The 16094-nt window shown below is 50.3% G+C and overlaps 1 protein-coding gene across 3 annotated transcripts; it reads right to left on the bottom strand.

The window, feature by feature from the left end:
- Positions 1-3596: 3596 nt before the first annotated feature.
- On the bottom strand, positions 3597-15980 carry LOC144141342 (angio-associated migratory cell protein-like). Of its 3 annotated transcripts, none has more exons than XM_077672936.1 (4): positions 15640-15980; positions 14307-14871; positions 11782-12088; positions 3597-4240 (listed from the first exon to the last, which is right to left on the bottom strand). In XM_077672936.1, exons 2-4 carry the CDS (start codon positions 14859-14861, stop codon positions 3885-3887), a joined length of 1218 nt encoding a protein of 405 aa, XP_077529062.1. In that variant the 5' UTR covers positions 14862-14871; positions 15640-15980; the 3' UTR covers positions 3597-3884. The 3 variants fall into 3 exon arrangements, with proteins under 3 accessions (XP_077529062.1, XP_077529061.1, XP_077529060.1); XM_077672935.1 differs by having other exon boundaries at positions 14307-14874; positions 15745-15979; XM_077672934.1 differs by having other exon boundaries at positions 15745-15979.
- Positions 15981-16094: the final 114 nt, after the last annotated feature.

Here is a 16094-nt window from a genome sequence, read left to right as displayed (position 1 = left end):
CAACACAAGGCATCGATAAAGCCTCACTAGCTCTCAGGCTGAGTGACAAGTTTTCAGCGCATGAATTCCCTCGCACCGCTGGCTCACAATTCCTAAATAATGCTGCGAACCATGCATGGGTTTGTTTATTGTTTGTCTTTACTGCCCGGCCACGCCCGGCTCTGTTATCTGTGTCCCAAGCGAAGCGCTTCTTCCATTCTCTATTTTTATGCCGCACGGGCTATCTCATTCAGATAAGCAGACTGTTTCGTCTTAACGTCACTAGCCCGGAATAATCTTCTCTGATCAACAATGGTCTGGATGTTAATCGACGGTTCCAGAAACACTCGCGCCAAAAGATAAAAGCCTGCACAGCAGACGCTGCGGCATTCGAATCGTCGACGCTCGCCTTCGCACGTCACTTTGTTGACTGCTGCTTCGCCGCCCGAGTATTCTTTGAGTTGGTAGGGGAGCACAAGTCGCTCCAATAAACTTCTTTTCCTTGAAGACCACTGCGTCGTCTTTGGCCACGTGACAATATCGTTTCATCATAAGTATTTCACGCCTAATTCAAGTGCACGAGTTTCACCGAGGCCACAATTGGCACACCCGCATGATAACAATGCATGCTGCAGCAGTACGCGTGTCAAGGCCCCCTCGTAGGGGTGGTACATCTAGTGCCTAGCTCATTGCATATTCTAGCAAAAGATACATTTTGCATGTTTTTTTGTGGGGCACTTCTTGTTTTCAACAAGGCATAATCTCATGTACACGAGTTTATTGATACGCTTCTGATTTTTCCGAATAGTGCTTTTTAGCACTATTCCAAAAATTCTAGTACGTTGCTTGGTTCAGTATTTGGAAGTTTTGAATATTTGCACACATTTACTATTTTGCATCAGTTACCGCTGCCTTGCAAGTCCAGTTTCGCTCATTTGCTTTGCCAGTGCGTCTAGGCATGTGCAAATGTTCTAAACATTTGAGTATTCAGCTACAAATGGAATAGCAGTTTGGAAACCCTGAGCATATTTAAAGGATTTCAGAGCTCAGAAACAATAGGGCGCAATACATTTCAATGACTTCAGGTGTTCTCAGGCTGCCCCGGTCAACACTCGGCAGCAAATAAGAAAGCCTAACTGCGTGTACAAGGGCCGTGGTTTCTGGTTTTCCCATCAAATAACGTGCAAAGTTTCCCATTCGTTAACTTGTGATATCCCTTCTTTTCGATCAAAACATTGCTGGCACTAAGCAGGACGAAATGTTTACAAGATACCTATGTCATGCAGGAGGGCTTAACAAGGACAATCTGGACAATGAAAGCCTTAGAGAACACAACAATGTGTGCAGGCAAGATCGTAGTGCAATTTGAATGCACTACGATCCTCTTTAGATCCACTGACATGCTCACCCGCGAGATATGGGAAGCCTTTGCAGTTCGGAATGGAAAATACTGTGTCAACAAAATGTCATTACTGACTGCAAAAATGTCATTACTCAACAGTGCATAGGCCAACACATGCGCAATGACGAATATTGTATACATTTTCATCGGGAATGATCACTCCCTCCTGTCATGTCAACTGAACGTTTCCTTATAATCGATGTTGTTGCGATTGGAAAATCAGTTGGCAGTGTGCGCTTCACCCGTTTGCGTAATCCTTTGTCCTGCTTAGGGTCTATAGGGCCTCCTTGGGGTCTATCAGGTACCATTCACGGGAGCTGTCTTCCCATTCGGAGTCGTCGTCCGTAAAAATGTCATCACTCTCTTACTTATTTGAAGAACCAAACACACCACCGACATCCTCATCACTCTCGCTTTTATCATCTGAAGAAGACAGATTTTATGAACAAGAACGCCGCACGGATGAGGCCGGGAAACACGCCACAAAATGCCTGGGAAACAAGCCACTGATTCCGCCATCTAGTGTGGAACCTCTCATTGAATACAAGCGCCAATGACAGAACCCGTGCTGCCATCTATGTTGTAAATAGAAAAGCACCGTTTGACGAGCTGGGCTCGTCATAAGCCTCTTGTAACATTGCAAAAGGCCCATGACGACCACAGCTCGTCATAAGCAAAATAATGGCAACTGCTCATGACGAGCTCAGGTCGTCATAAGCCCTTAAGGGGTTAACCAACTGCACTCAGGTTTCAACTCTGTCAAATTTACTTTGAACGTACAGTACGTACCACCAAACCAACTACGGCATGACTCGTAGCCCCATGAAATGCGTTGTTAACGACGTGGAAGCTTTTAAAAGAGCTCCGTTGCAGGTGATGCTGCAGCTGCCGGCAGATGGCGCAAACACCAACGACGCGGAAGCGACATTGCGGCCGGCCGGGTGCTTTTTCCTCCGGCCAGCCAGGAGAACCAGTCGAGCTCTGCTGGGCGCACTTCTCGTATGGTTGCTGCGAGAGCGAAGCTTTGCGCACAAGTTTCCTCCGGCCAGCCGGTGGCGTGCTGGAACATCACTTCAGCCGGGCCGTAATGGCTGCACTCTTCTCAATTTCGGTTCCACAATGTATCATTTTTGATGGTCGTTTGCACCGTGGATACGTGTATTTCAGCTGTCATATTTTGTATCTCGCAGTCTTCTTAGGCAGACGATACGGAAATAACGTTTTTAAAAGGTTGGAATTCTGAGTGCAGTTCACCTTTAGAGCAGCAACCGATTCCATAACACGATCGATTTAGGGGGTTTCAAAGCCTGTAGGCTGTATTGGAGCCTTCTATTAGAGAGGATAGAAGCAGAACAAATGTATTAGGCAAATACTTCAGTCAATGCATGAAAAAGGAATACAGCTAAACCTCCAACACAAAAATCAACAAAACTGTACAACAAAAAAGTCGCAACACATCGGAAACTTGGCAATTCATAGAAATCTTTGTCATTTGTGATACTCGGTACCGCTGAGAATTTTGTAGCCTGTGTTTGCAGATGGTCAGGAACTTCTTCCTTCACATGGGAGATGAACTCGAAAGCATGTATAGGAAGCTCTGCACTTCCCGTGATACTAAAGAAACACCCGTAGCCGAGAAGAAAGTTACTTCCATTTCGGCATATTATAAATAAGCTACAAGCAGCAGAATACCTTCTATGTTTCACACCATAAAAACACCGCTAGTCACCGACGCCCATTTGAGGAACGGTACATTCCAGTTTCTCTCTTGTAACTGCTAAATATTTGCTTTGATTTGAAACCATTTGAACAAAACCATCACTTGCTTTGTGTTTGCTTTAACTAGCCACTCTTCACATGTGCCTGCGGCTTCCATGTCTGACGTAAGTGGGGAAGTTACTAGTGTGCGGTCACCCGCCCTCCCTGCCGCCTTGCCTAATCAGCGAGAGTTACAAATTGGCATCTTTGATAATCTGGCATGGCAATCTTTCAAATGCACGCTGTCGTCCCTTTCTTGCTATTCTCCCTCGAACAATGTCCATTGCCGTAGAAATGGCAACACCATCTCACAGGCTAGGACAGCAGCAGACGGTCCCTTCCGCTGCTCTCTAGCCAGTCTCCAAAGAAAGCACAAACAAATCACCCCAAAGAAAGGGCCTCACTCAACGGCAAAGAACTGAGTTTTCTCCACACGCAGCCAGAGGAAGAAACCAGATATGGTTTGACCCGCAACTTGCAAGCGTGGCAATTTTATTGCGCAAAAGCTTTCCGCCTTCCATGCATCGGCACACTTCCCAATACCCTCTCCGTTTCCCACGAGAAACTCTTCTCAGCACAGCACACCAAAATTTATTCCCTCTGCCTTTTCCCAACTTGCACTCAGTCTAGCCGTGGCCGTGGCTTCAGAGTTCAAGGTTGCAGCACACCCACACGCACAGTCTCTGAAACACACCGTGGAACAGGCCTGGCAAGAGTATCCTCCAAACAGGGATGACCTCTCCGCTCAGTCGGAGAAGCGGTAGACAGCGCAGGCTCCGTCGTTGCAGGCAGTGACGACGGCCTGCCCGTCCGGCGACAGCGCCAGGTCGAGCAGCTCCCCCGAGGGCGGGCCCCTCCATTGGGTGACGGGTGCCCCGCCCACCCGGGTGTCCCAGGCACGGACGACGCCGTCCAGGCAGCCCGTGACCACCGTGTGGGGGCCCCGCCAGAGGCAGCGCGACACCCCCTGTGGGTGTGCACACCGCTGCCGCTCCACCAGGGTGCCCAGGTCCCAGAGGGAGAGGCACCCGCTCAGCATGCCCGCCGCCAGCAGCCGCTGCTGCCCGTCGAAGCACAGCGCCTCCACGCTGTCGTCGCCCGCTGCGAGCGAACAGCGACGGAGCCAGGGTCACTCCTTGCGTGCACCCCACCTGCCAAACTCCCCATGCACTGAAAGCCGGTCCGCACTTGGCCCCCCCGCGCTGGGGGGGTAAACGTGGGGCAAGTGCACAGGCCTGCCATCTGCTAGCAGTACTCAGGCGCTCAGTCACAAAAGCAAAACCATGGAAACACCCCCTCCAAGAGAGATGGTGTGCAAGGGGAGCCGTCCACAATAATATCCACACAAGTACTGGCAAATTTCCCTTGCCCCCAGCTAGGTGGCACACACTTCCCCTCAGCTTCAACAAAGCAGGGCTGCTCGCTTGGCACGCATTCCAAACAGGGTTTCGCAACTGGTCGGTACACTTGAGAACTGAGAGGAAAATTTGTGCATGAATTTGACAGAACTGATGATGGCGATGGCTCATTTCCAATGGTGCAAGGCCAACAAGGGGTAAAGAGGGGGAAAGACTAAAGAAAAAACTACTGACAAGATCCTGGTGAGTGGAAATAAGATCAGGCAGTGTACAAGTGAATGTTCACACTATAAATCAAATGACTGGTGTATAAAGCTAGGCTGCCAACTAAATGTAAATTGGTTTAAAAGGCCAGTGAGACAGATGGTCGTGGTCGTGCGCGATACAGAATTGCACGCAAAGGACACGCTGACGATCACTCTACTCCCCAATGGGAAATTTGCGTGCAGGGTGAACTGCGGTCTTCTCGGTCACGGCGCCCAGCTGCTGCGCCTCGGGAAGTGATTGTGTGATCAGTGAACGTTCACTGCGCCGTGATCTCGGAGCGCGTCAGCGCCCCCACTTGTGATAGTGGTGTTTGAACCAACCCCTCGCAAAGGTCACACGGTTTGCATCAGCCACGCACGGAGGAGTAGCGCCTGGCGGGAGAGGCAGTGAGGGAGAGATGACACCATAGCAGCGCCCTTCACACTTTCTCCAGATGCTCCGACGAGCGTCCTGTATGGGCCCAGCACATTGCCCCCCCTCTTGCCACACTTTCCTCCGCCTTCACTCACTCGCTCACAATGCTGCTGCCAAACCACAGCCGGCCACCAGAGTGCTTGTGCACTAAAATTCACTCTCTGCCAAGAATTTATAAGCACGCTTAAAGGAACATCGGCTGAAAGGAATGAGGTGCCTATAAATTGCAGGAAAATGCCGCCTTCTGGTGTCGTGGCGAGCAGAGCATTCAGTTCGGACATGCAGGGGCGGAAAGCAATCGCCCGTCACATTGTGACCAGATTCCCCGGCCTACATCGGCCCAACCATCCTTGGGCAGAAAACTGTGGCAGATGACAGCCCGGCTACAATTACGAGAGAGAAGGTGCTTGTGGAGCGACGCAATGGCCACTGGTGCACCACCCAGAGAGCGAACTGCACCAGTAGAAGAGGACCAACAATTCAACGCGGGGGCCAGACAGAGTTCGGCAGTGAAGGAGGATTCCAGCTACGCAGAAAGGAAGGCAGTTGCATAAAATAGGCTGATGGAATGGACCAAATGGTTTGACCAAATCCCAAAGCTCGCCTACCAATGCTGGAGAAGGAATTCTGCAGTCAACCTTCCCAACCCAAATGCACGCTCCAGTTTTGCATTTCTCTCTTCCTGCGGCCCAAAAGTACCAAACTTCAACAAAGAGCACTGTGCGTTCTGAAAAATGTAACGAATGCAAAGCGAAAAATGCGTGGCACTTCCTGGCTTACTTTAACTAAATTAATTGTAAGTAGTTTGGTTAGAATGCTTTGCTATTCACACATCCTTTTGCATAAATAAAGCAGTGCCTTGCAACTTCGATTTGATTTTGGTTGGACGAAAGATGGGATTGGAATGGACTTGGATGTTTGCGTGCCCTCTCCTGTCTTCTCGCATTTCTCATGCACACTCAGGCACACATCGACTGACTTGCCTACAATAAGTGTTGCAGTTAATGCCACACGTGTCACCCACATAACGAAAAATTTCTCGGTGAGGCTGTAAAAAAATCTCCCCACATTGATGCAGGCACAGAGGGATGGCCTCTAACATATTAAGGGGGCATACTGGTCTTAAATCAAAAAAACTTTATTTTTATAGCTATGAGGAAAATTGGAGAACGTATGCAGTTTTTCGGTCTGATTGCAGATACAAAATTTGTTTTTGTGTAAAACATAAATTTCAAATTTATTTGGATTTTTGTATTTGATATTTTGGCAGCTTTCGTAAAAGAACTGCTGTAGGGATGCAGCTGAACAAGGTGCCAGTGAACTGCACAAATCAAGGAGTGCAATAAGAATAAAATCATCATTATATCTGGTCTGTAGCAAAAGTTACGGCTGTTTGAAGCTTGGGTCTGGAACGTGGGAACTAGAAAAACCAGTTTTGCCTTCCAGGCCAAAACTTCAAACGGCCGTAACTTTTGCTACAGACCAGACAGAGAGTGATTTTAGTCTTATTGCACTCCTTGATTTGTGCAGTTCACTGGCACCTTGTTCAGCTGCATCCCTACAGCATTATAAAAGCTGTGAAAAAATCAAACAAAAATTGAAAATAAATTTCAATATATTTGTTTCACACAAACAAAATTTTATATCTACAATCAGAATGAAGAACTACATACTTCTCCCAGTTTTTGTCCTCAAGCACAACTGTAAAACTCCCACCTCCCCTCGCGGGAACCCCTGTGTAGATGCGACGCATAGGCGGAGCGGCGAAGGGAACGCGTTTTATAGCGCGCATAACGTTGAGGGGACTGCGTAAGCTGGTCCCAGTCGATGACGACGTTGGAGTACTTGTAAAGCGGCGTGGACTCTAGGTGTTTGAGCCAAGCGTGGATGTTGCTTCGCCGGAGAACGGCACACCGGTTATATGCGCAGCGCGCCCGAAGGAGAGGAAACCGCGGAAGAGAGAGTACTGCACATGCGCCGGCCCCAGCGCGTCTGCCGCGGCTATGACGCAACGTGCCGCGGCTATGACGCAACACAATCCAACACAATCCACTTTAATCCAATCCAATCCAAATCCAATCCAACCGAATCCAAGCCAAGCCAATCCAATCAAATCCAATCCAATCCAATGCCCCTCGCGAGAGAGTGTTCGTTATCGGAGAGGAGAGGGGGTGAGCGGCGGAGAGCGGCGGAGAGCGCAGCTCGCGCAGCGAGGAGAATGGCAGAGGGGTGGACAACGCCGACAACAACGACGACGACGCCGGAGGGACAAGGCGAGTGAATCAGATGCTCTGCATCTAAAAATAAAGTTTTTGATCAAAGACCCATGCGCCCCCTCAAAGCAGCCAAACAACAACACATTTGTGCAGCTGAAGAGTTCGACGAAAGTTCGTCTGGTCAGGTATCATGATGAGGACGAAGATGCAGTCACTGACCAAGTCAAGGTGGAAACACACAGGCATTTCAGAACCCGTATTTCGGGTACCTTCATCACACTGAGCAGGCAAGAGCCGTAAGTCGCTTCTTATTCTAAAATGTGACGTAATGAAAGGGTGCAGCTTGCCGGCAGATTGCCATCTGTGCTGTTGATAGTGCCCTTGGTCTTTTGAAGGAACGCGGATTCCACGAGTAGTGTCGTGGTTGGGTTCTTTTCCTTGAGTGGCAGTGATCATCAGCATGCTTGGCCAGGGCATTCGACGCTTCCTTGTTGCTGCCCTGGTGTTCCTCTGGTGTGCCTCTGGTGTTCCTCTAATCTCCTGATGAAGGCGCTAGTTTCGCCGATGCAACTGCTGCAGCTACAGTCTGCGCATGGTATCTTGTAAACAACACCAGGGTATCTCGTGCTGTCCAAGCGGTCTTGCACATTCACAAGCTGATTCCTCAGTGTGTTGGACGGAATGTGCGCAATGCGAAGGTCATACGTTGAAATGATACGGCTTAGAGCTTTGCTGAACCCAGGAACGTATGGAATGCTGACACGTCTTCGAAATGACTTGCCCTGGGATGGCCTGAGATTGAGGACACGATCTTCAGCATTCCTAATATATTTCTCCGGGTAGCCGTTCGTCAATAATTCTTCGCGTATTGTTTCACGTTCTTTCCTCCTTTCGTCGTCACTTGAGCAAATACGTGTTGCCCGCGTCACAACAGAAGAAACGACGGATTGCTCGTGACAGGCTGCGAGGCACGCATCAAAATTCAGGTGATGTCCGGCATGCATCGCCTTCCTGTGCACAGCCAATGACTCGTTCCAGCACGCCTCAGCTGGACATCGAGGAAAGGAAGGCTGCTGTCACACTCGTATTCTGCCGTGAACTGTATGGCGGCTTCTATCGAGTTCTGAGCTACGTCACATTTTAGAATAAGGAGCGGCTCTTGCCTGCTTAGTGTGATCCCTAGACTTGGTCATCTTCATCCTCACAGTGGGCTACGTGCAGCCAAGTGTTCCTGCAACAGTGTTAGCTCCAACCCACTGGGGTGCACAAAAATGGCACCTAAATGGATACACTGATTGCCAGGCACGCACAGTGAAGAACATAATCACACAGACGCAATACTGAGCACAGCTCCTGACCAAAAAAAGTGAACGATATCCAGGGCTATGGTGGTTATAGAAGGTAATTCACCTGCTTCCGTTTTCCTGGAATGTCAACTTTTCCCCCAACTCGCGTGCACTGGGACTCGCTGAATTAGCCTGCCAACCTTGCACCTTTTCTGAAAGGAACTGAGCTCGACACATGCAACAGGAGTAAGCACGTGAAGCCACAACACTTGGGGGTTTAGTGAGTGCTTAGTCCCCCTTTTTTTGCCTCAGGATAGAAAGGGGACAGAAGGTGAGGAACCAAGGAAAGGAAGAGGGTACGGAAATTATAAATTGTAAGCACAGCTAGGACAGTGCTGTAACGGGAGGCATGTAACCCAGTTTCGTGTAGGAACTTCAGCAGCCTTGTGAATCGGGTGCATTCAAAAGAGCTCCGAGGCGGACGAGCCTGCATGGGCCGGCCGACTGTGCAAAGAGCCAGGAAGCCAGAGTTCAAGACTGTCACTGCGGTTGGCTTCTAATTAAGGGTCGAACACAACTGGCAGGCTGGAGGCCAGGTAAGGGGCATCTTGCGGGTATAGATGGTAACCGCTGGCTTCATAAAACCCGGCCCGTGGCTACATCATTTGCCTGAGCTAAAACAAAAAAAAATGGGTCAAATTATCAATATAAATAAACACCTCTCGCAATTTTTATCTGTCAGGGCTCTTTGAGAAGCTTCCAGGTGAACAAGAAAAAATGTTGCCCCTGTTGTTGGTTACGGTGCCAGGAGCAAAAAGAAGTGTTGCAAGGCAAAGCCGGTCCATGTAAGAAAGAATGCATGGCGACCCCCATTCTGGCGTGCCACTTTGGTGAAGCCACGAACCCGCCGTGTCAACACGTGCACATTTCGAAAAGAGGGTGTGCTTGGTGCGTGGCATCACCCGCTTTTTTGTCACCTCATCTGCCAGGTGCTGCTACGGTGGTGTACAAGCCCAAAAGAAATCGCAGAAACACCTTGCATTGGGTCCAAAATGATTGCAGTGATGCACTCTTGGCAGCGTACAAAAGAACAGCTGGCTGCAGGAATGGCTTGCGTTCAGGCTGGTTGGTATTCCATAACGTTCATCTTAAGCGCTTGTCCTTGTCTTCTGTGTCCCTGTTTTCTTCTGCGCTTAACATGAACGTAATGCAGGAATGGGGCGCAGGGGAAACTTTCGTTGTCGCTGTTAAGGGACACCCAAGCATACTTAGAGCCCTTAGCTTTCTGCGATTCCGCAATTCCGCGAAAAATCGCGGAATTGAAGTGTTTTCGCGGAATTCCAAAAAAACCGTTAGAAGTGTGGCGCTACGTCTCCAAAACGATATATTCGGTGAAATGTGGCGGTAAAGTGGTATTTTCTATAAGCAATAGCAAAATAGTTTCTAATAATTGTCTGCAACGTTTTTACTGTTGAAAATTTTTTGTATCCGTGTGTTCCTACCTTGTCAAATAATAAAAGTGGCTAGGTGGTGCAGCCTCCACCTTAATCAAGGGGCGTAGCCATAGCCACAGAAAGAGAACATTGCACACGACAAGGCTGGTCAGATTGCAAACAAATGAAGGATGCAATGAGTAAAGCGGCTAGCAAGGCGCTAGTATACTTGGAGAACTCTGACACTTGGAAGTTCTTCAAGAGTGTGAGGTGCTTGGATCCCCAGCAAGTTGGGTGTCTCTCAGAGAAGAGATCAGAGATTGGGGCCGTACCTGGATTTATAGCCCTAGCTGCTGAATGGCAAGTGTACCTGAAGTCTGCCCAAGAGCTCAAGTCTAGTGACAGGGATTTGGCACAATTTCTAAACAACAAAAGCCAGGTGAAGATTTTGATGTCCTGGCTTTCTGGGCTGGGATGGAACACCTCACTCCAACACTTTCTTCCATTGCCCTTAAATACCTGTCGGTGCCAATCAACTCTGTTGACGCAGAAAAGTCATTCAGTCGCTATGGTGACATCGTGCCTGACAAGCACCATTCTCTTGGTGAAGAAAGCACAAAGCATCACCAGATGCTCACCCACAACAGCTTCCTTCAGTTGTAAATAAAATCTAGCATGTTAGGAGTCTGAAGTGTCTAATAAATGAACTGTTACATGTACCTTATGCCGTTTCAATGTTGTCGCGGAATTTTGCAGATTCCCCTATCTGGAATCACAGAATTTGAAATGTTTCACCGCGAAAACTGAGGGGCCCTAAGCATACTAGACAGCTCATGTCGCTGGAGCTGCAAGAATCCGCACTATAAAGAAAACATCCGCCAATCCAATCACATCGCATTCAAACAAAGGCATTTTAAAAATAGCGGTGCGCTGTTTATCTTGTCTTTTTTTTTTTTTTCACATCAGACACTACTGCAGGGTTTACAAGCTGCTGTCTTGGAAACCGCGAGCGCAGCTTTACCTTCTTCGCGTTTTGAGGGAGCACATCTATGTTTCGCAGTGTCCATGAACGGATGTTGCGGGACAACGTTGGCACGAATGCACGTGGGATTTTCTTTGCTTTTCCCTCCCCAGCTCACCATGCTGCAGGCGGTTGCTGATCAGCACTGCTTACAGGTAGGGGAAGCACGTTATAATAGAAACAACTTATCGCGCAAGGAGCGGGGCAATGGAGGAATGCGGAGGGGCTCGCCATCTTCGGAGATGTGTCAAGCCAGGACAGTTGTGTTTATCACATGCATGCAAGCGGAACACGCAAACTGGAGGGTGCCTATTTCTTCCTTTTCTATGTCAAAGTTAGAGGAGAGCAGGGAGTGCGCACTGCGTCGAATGGCCGATTTTTTTTTTTTTCCTCCCTTTCTTGCGACCCTAAAACTCTCCCAGCTGCGCCGGTCGATCAGTGGATCTGCCAAAAACGCACTTTAAAACAGTATCGCGCTTCGGGCAACCGCATTATAAGTGGTACGCTTATGCATTGAGCTCTATGGGAGGCCTAGAGGAAAACCCGCGTTATATTTCTACGGGCGGTTACATTACAAGTGTTCCACCCAGAAGCAGGCCACTCCCTGCCTGCTAACCAGCACGCACCACCCCCCGTTCAGTGCTCACCGCCGCTGGTGGGTCCCCCCGCGGCGAGGGTGGCCAGCAGGCGGCCCGTGCCCGCGTGCAGCAGCCGCACATCCAGGGCGGCTGAGGCCACCAGGTCGCCGCCACCCGTAGCCAGGCACGTGACGGGCGTGCTGTGCGCCTGGGGCGCGCCGGTGAGCGCGTGCACCACCGAGGCCCCCTTGAGGTCCCAGACGCGCACCGAGCCGTCCTCGTAGCCGGCCACCGCACGCTTGCCGTCCGACAGTGCCCGCCCCGCGCAGCACCCGCTGTGGGGGCCCCGCAGGGTCTTGCACTGGCCGCTGGGCACCTGCACGCCACCATCCGTCTCCGTTGCACACCAAACACTCTCCCGGGCCCACCCAACAACCACATTGTGCAGAAAAGCTGTTTGTGGCTAGTTGTGCAAGCTTTTTGCGTTCTAGCAAACAAAGAATTCCACATTTTGTAGCAAATAAGGTACGTGGTTGGGCTAGTTGGTCGATCATACTTAAGGGATGTATAGCACAACAAAAAGATGAAAGACGGAAAGTATGCACTTAGGACAAAGCGCATAACATAAAAGACGAAGGACGGAAAGGATGCACAAAGACAAAGCACTAGCGCTTTGTCCTCGTGCATCTTTTTTGTTGCGCTATACATCCCTTAAAGGCCAACTGCACTCAAAGTTTCGACCTCTTGAAAACCCTATTTCCGTATAATCTGCTTAAAAAGAATGCAACATGCAAAATACAAGAGCTGAAATACGCGCGTGGACGCCGCAAGCGGTCAGCAAAAATCGGTTATTTTGAAACCGAAACCGAGGAGAGCGCGGCCATTGCAGTGACGTTGCAGCCGTCCAGCGAACGGCTGGGCGGTCAGCCGCTCGGAAGAAAGTCTGCGCGCCAGCTCTACGTGCGCACGGGGCAGCAAATGGGTGAAGCGTACGCAGTAGAGCTCGACCAGTTCTCCAGCTGCGTAACTGGCCAGAGGAAGAAGCCCCCATCGGCTGGAACGTCACGGGCGCGTCATGGCTGTGTACGTGATCTGCCGGCAGGCGCTGCGTAATCGGCGGCGGAGCTTCTTGAAATGCTTCTGACTGATTAACGAGGCGTTTCACGGGGCTACCACTTGTGTCCCAGCTGATTGGGGGGTACTTACTATGCATTAAAGGTAAATTTGGTCGAGGTGAAAAAAGGTGAGTGCAGTTGGCCTTTAAGTTTGTAGCAAAGCCAACTTTCCAGTGAATGCTGCCAATCTGATGTAAATGCCTTGGGACAACTGCACCATTACACCGAGTTGTATCCATTTCCTATGGTTAGTTCGCAGTAACGTTGTAAACACTGCACAATTACATAGCTCCAAACATTGCACAGTTCTTGTCTGCTGTCAACACAGGGCTGCCTACAGAGGGACTAGGGTTGCAGAAAACCACTGCAACTCTCGTTCTAGTAAAGCTAATATGACAACAACTCTAAAATTACGCCAAGTTTCATTCACTCGATGTAGTAATTAGGGGAGTTGTCGTGCGATTCCCATCTGCTGTCTTTACATGGGTTACAGAGGAGGAGGGAAATAAAGCGCCCCTCGCTTGCCTGCTGGAATAAAAGGCCAGCTGCAAGCTTCATTCAGCTGATTAGCTGGGAAGCGTATGCTCGATCACCTTCTCTTCCGTGCACTCCTTGGACTGCACGCACTGCTCGCCCTTCAGAGTGGAATAGGGGCACGGAATTTTCGCTTGAACAAGAGCACACTGCTGTCATGACAACACCAATGCAATGTGATGCTTACATAGCCTTTGCCTAGTTCAGGGCAAAATATGACATACTGTCTTGCCACCACTCAAATGCAAGATCGAACATGGAGATGAGCACACACAGCTTGCACTGCTGTTCAGGCAGCCAGCGTGCCTCCTTTCAGATGACAACTGGAGCTGACCATCCCCGATAAAAGCTGAATTTGTGGACACCGTGTCGGTGGACTGCTCAGGAAGCAGTGTACTGCAGCCTTAACATGCAAGTGCAAGTGATGGTCTTGGCAGGATAGAAATGAATTAGCACGTAGCATTTGCAAGGAGTTAAATAGCACATACTTTGCACGGTGCTGCCTTCTACAGCTCCCTACTTCTTCTCCACAATTTGAACAGAGCCCACAGCTGTAACTGTTAGCGTCATTCGGATGCAACTTCATTTGCACACTGTCGGGCAACCACGAAAACGTGGCACGGCTTGGAGCTTTGACAGTGCCCCAGCTGCCGTAGCTGAGAAAAACCAGCTGACCTGCACAACCGTTGAAAGTCTGAAGTCCTTTTGTGACTTCCCCAATGGTGCTGCTGCTATCTCATTGTGGTGCAGAAATTTTTCTGAATGTAACCTTGTTTCCGACCTCTGGTTTTGCCCAACTAGATAACCATTTTCCTGCAGTACGCCATAAATTTGGCCACCAGAAAAGGCAGTGTGGCCTTCAAATTAAGCTGGGTGAGAGGAATGCAGTTCGGCAACAGTGCTGGCAGCATCAGCAGAGCTGGCCTCTGCCCAACGCTTTCCCACCTGCCACATCCAGACGGTGCCGTCGACCGTGCCGGCGAGCAGCACGTTGGCCCGGGGGTGCCAGTCGATCCAGTGCAGGTCCGAGCCGGTCTCAAAGTCCCACACCTTCTGCCGGTCCCCCACGCCCCAGACGCGCACCGCCCCGGCCATGTCGGCCGTCGCCACCAGCGTCGAGTCGTGGTTGAAGGCCGCCCCGGTCACCGAGTCCCCGTGGCCGCCGCACTCGAAGACCGGCTCGCCCGTGTCCAGGCGCCACACGAAGCCCCGGTCGTCCTGGCCGCCCGTCACCACCAGCTGGCCGTCACCGGACACCGCGCACACGAACACCGAGCCTTCGTGGCCCAGGAAGGAGGCGGAAGGGACAGCCACGGGAAGGCCGTTGTCCTGGCCGGCGGCGTCGTCGTCAGCCGCCTCGTCGCTGCCGTCGTCGTCCTCGTCGCTGCTGGCCTCGTAGACCTCGATGATCTCGATGTCGTCCATGTCTGCGGGACCGTCATCGTCCCCACTGTCTGTGTTGTGCAGGTCGTCCATCCTGGGAGGTGTGTCGCAGCGCATCCGCTTCGCTCTGCTGGGGACAGAGGACGCAAGCATCCGCAACACTGCTGCACACTGTCAGACTCTCAAAACCTAGTTTCTCCTATTTGATCTTCATTCGAGCCACGACCTAGCTCACATTATGTACAGCTATTACGCGTTATCCCATAGGTTGGTCGTATCATTTGTACGAAAACAAAAAGCATTTTCAGGGAAATAAAATTTTCTCTGTAAGTGGAGAATAGATCAAATAGGAGAAACTAGGCTTTGAGAATTTAAAAGGTTTAATAATTGAGAAAAACTGAGGTTACAGTGGATCAGGACAGAGGAGCGTGGAGAGAAAACGTCTGACGCGGTGCACAGGCGTGGGGCGACTCTAAATGGAGAATTGGGAGCGAAACGCGTTTTCTTTTCAATTTCGACAGGCACAGATTTCATCTCATCAACAGTGCAAGAAACGGTTGCCGAGGTCAAGAGCAACTGTGAGGTATGAGTCAGGCCCTTGACCTCGAGGGTGGTCGCCATACACGTTCACGATTTTACCTGAACTAGATCGCATGACAATGATTCAACCCGAAAGTTTGAAAGTTTGGGCTAGTGACAAGACAACTTCGCATCATCTGCGAGTCAACAAAACTGACTTATTTTGGCGTACGTTCGAAGTATTGTAAAGAAATTCACGCAGGTAACTCTGCGTATTTTGTGCGGGGACATCGGCCTTGCGCTTAGACGCAACTAAAACCAAACAAACAAGATCATCTGAGCGTTTGGAGAAAGGCAGCATCGAAAGATAACCCACTTGCACCGCTCGTTTTTTCAAACGTGTGCCACGAAACAACGGACTGCGCAACGAGGCGCAGGGCGTCCCTACGACGACTAGCGCAATCGCTGTGCAGGTGCTCACTCGTGAAGGACCCTTGGGTGCGCTTCGAAACCAGGCGTCGGCACGAAGCTAAGATGGAAGCATTGGCCGTTCGCTGAGGTGCCCCCGATGTCTCGAGCCAAGCGCGATCATTCTGGCACAGCCGTGTGCTCCGTGGAGGAGATTTGCTGCCAATGATGACGAAACAGCACGGCCACGGGCGCAAAGCCTATGGCCGCCGCCATGAAGGACGTGGTCGTCGCGCCGGACCATGGACGGTGGCAACGGTGGTTGGTCGCGCACATGTCACGCAGTTGTGCGCAAGCTCGCACAGCGATCACCAGAAAATAAAAAAAACGCAAAAACAAATTCAAAAGGGAAGAAACTACAAC

The sequence above is a fragment of the Haemaphysalis longicornis genome, unplaced genomic scaffold (genome assembly GCF_048455015.1).
Source record: "Haemaphysalis longicornis isolate Haplotype H1 unplaced genomic scaffold, Haemaphysalis longicornis Haplotype H1 scaffold_6, whole genome shotgun sequence".
NCBI lineage: Eukaryota > Metazoa > Arthropoda > Arachnida > Ixodida > Ixodidae > Haemaphysalis > Haemaphysalis longicornis.
Note: the sequence above shows the minus strand (reverse complement) of the source record. Positions and strands in the feature narration are given on the sequence as shown.

Bases quoted from the DNA above. Each gene is read 5' to 3' on its own strand.
- LOC144141342 (XM_077672936.1), bottom strand. From the start codon at position 14,861: ATGCGCTGCGACACACCTCCCAGGATGGACGACCTGCACAACACAGAC. The intron at 12,089-14,306 runs GTGGGAAAGCGT...GGTGGCGTGCAG, and splicing joins GCACCGTCTGGATGTGGCAG to GTGCCCAGCGGCCAGTGCAA. The intron at 4,241-11,781 runs GTGAGCACTGAA...GTTCGCTCGCAG, and splicing joins GGGGGGACCCACCAGCGGCG to CGGGCGACGACAGCGTGGAG.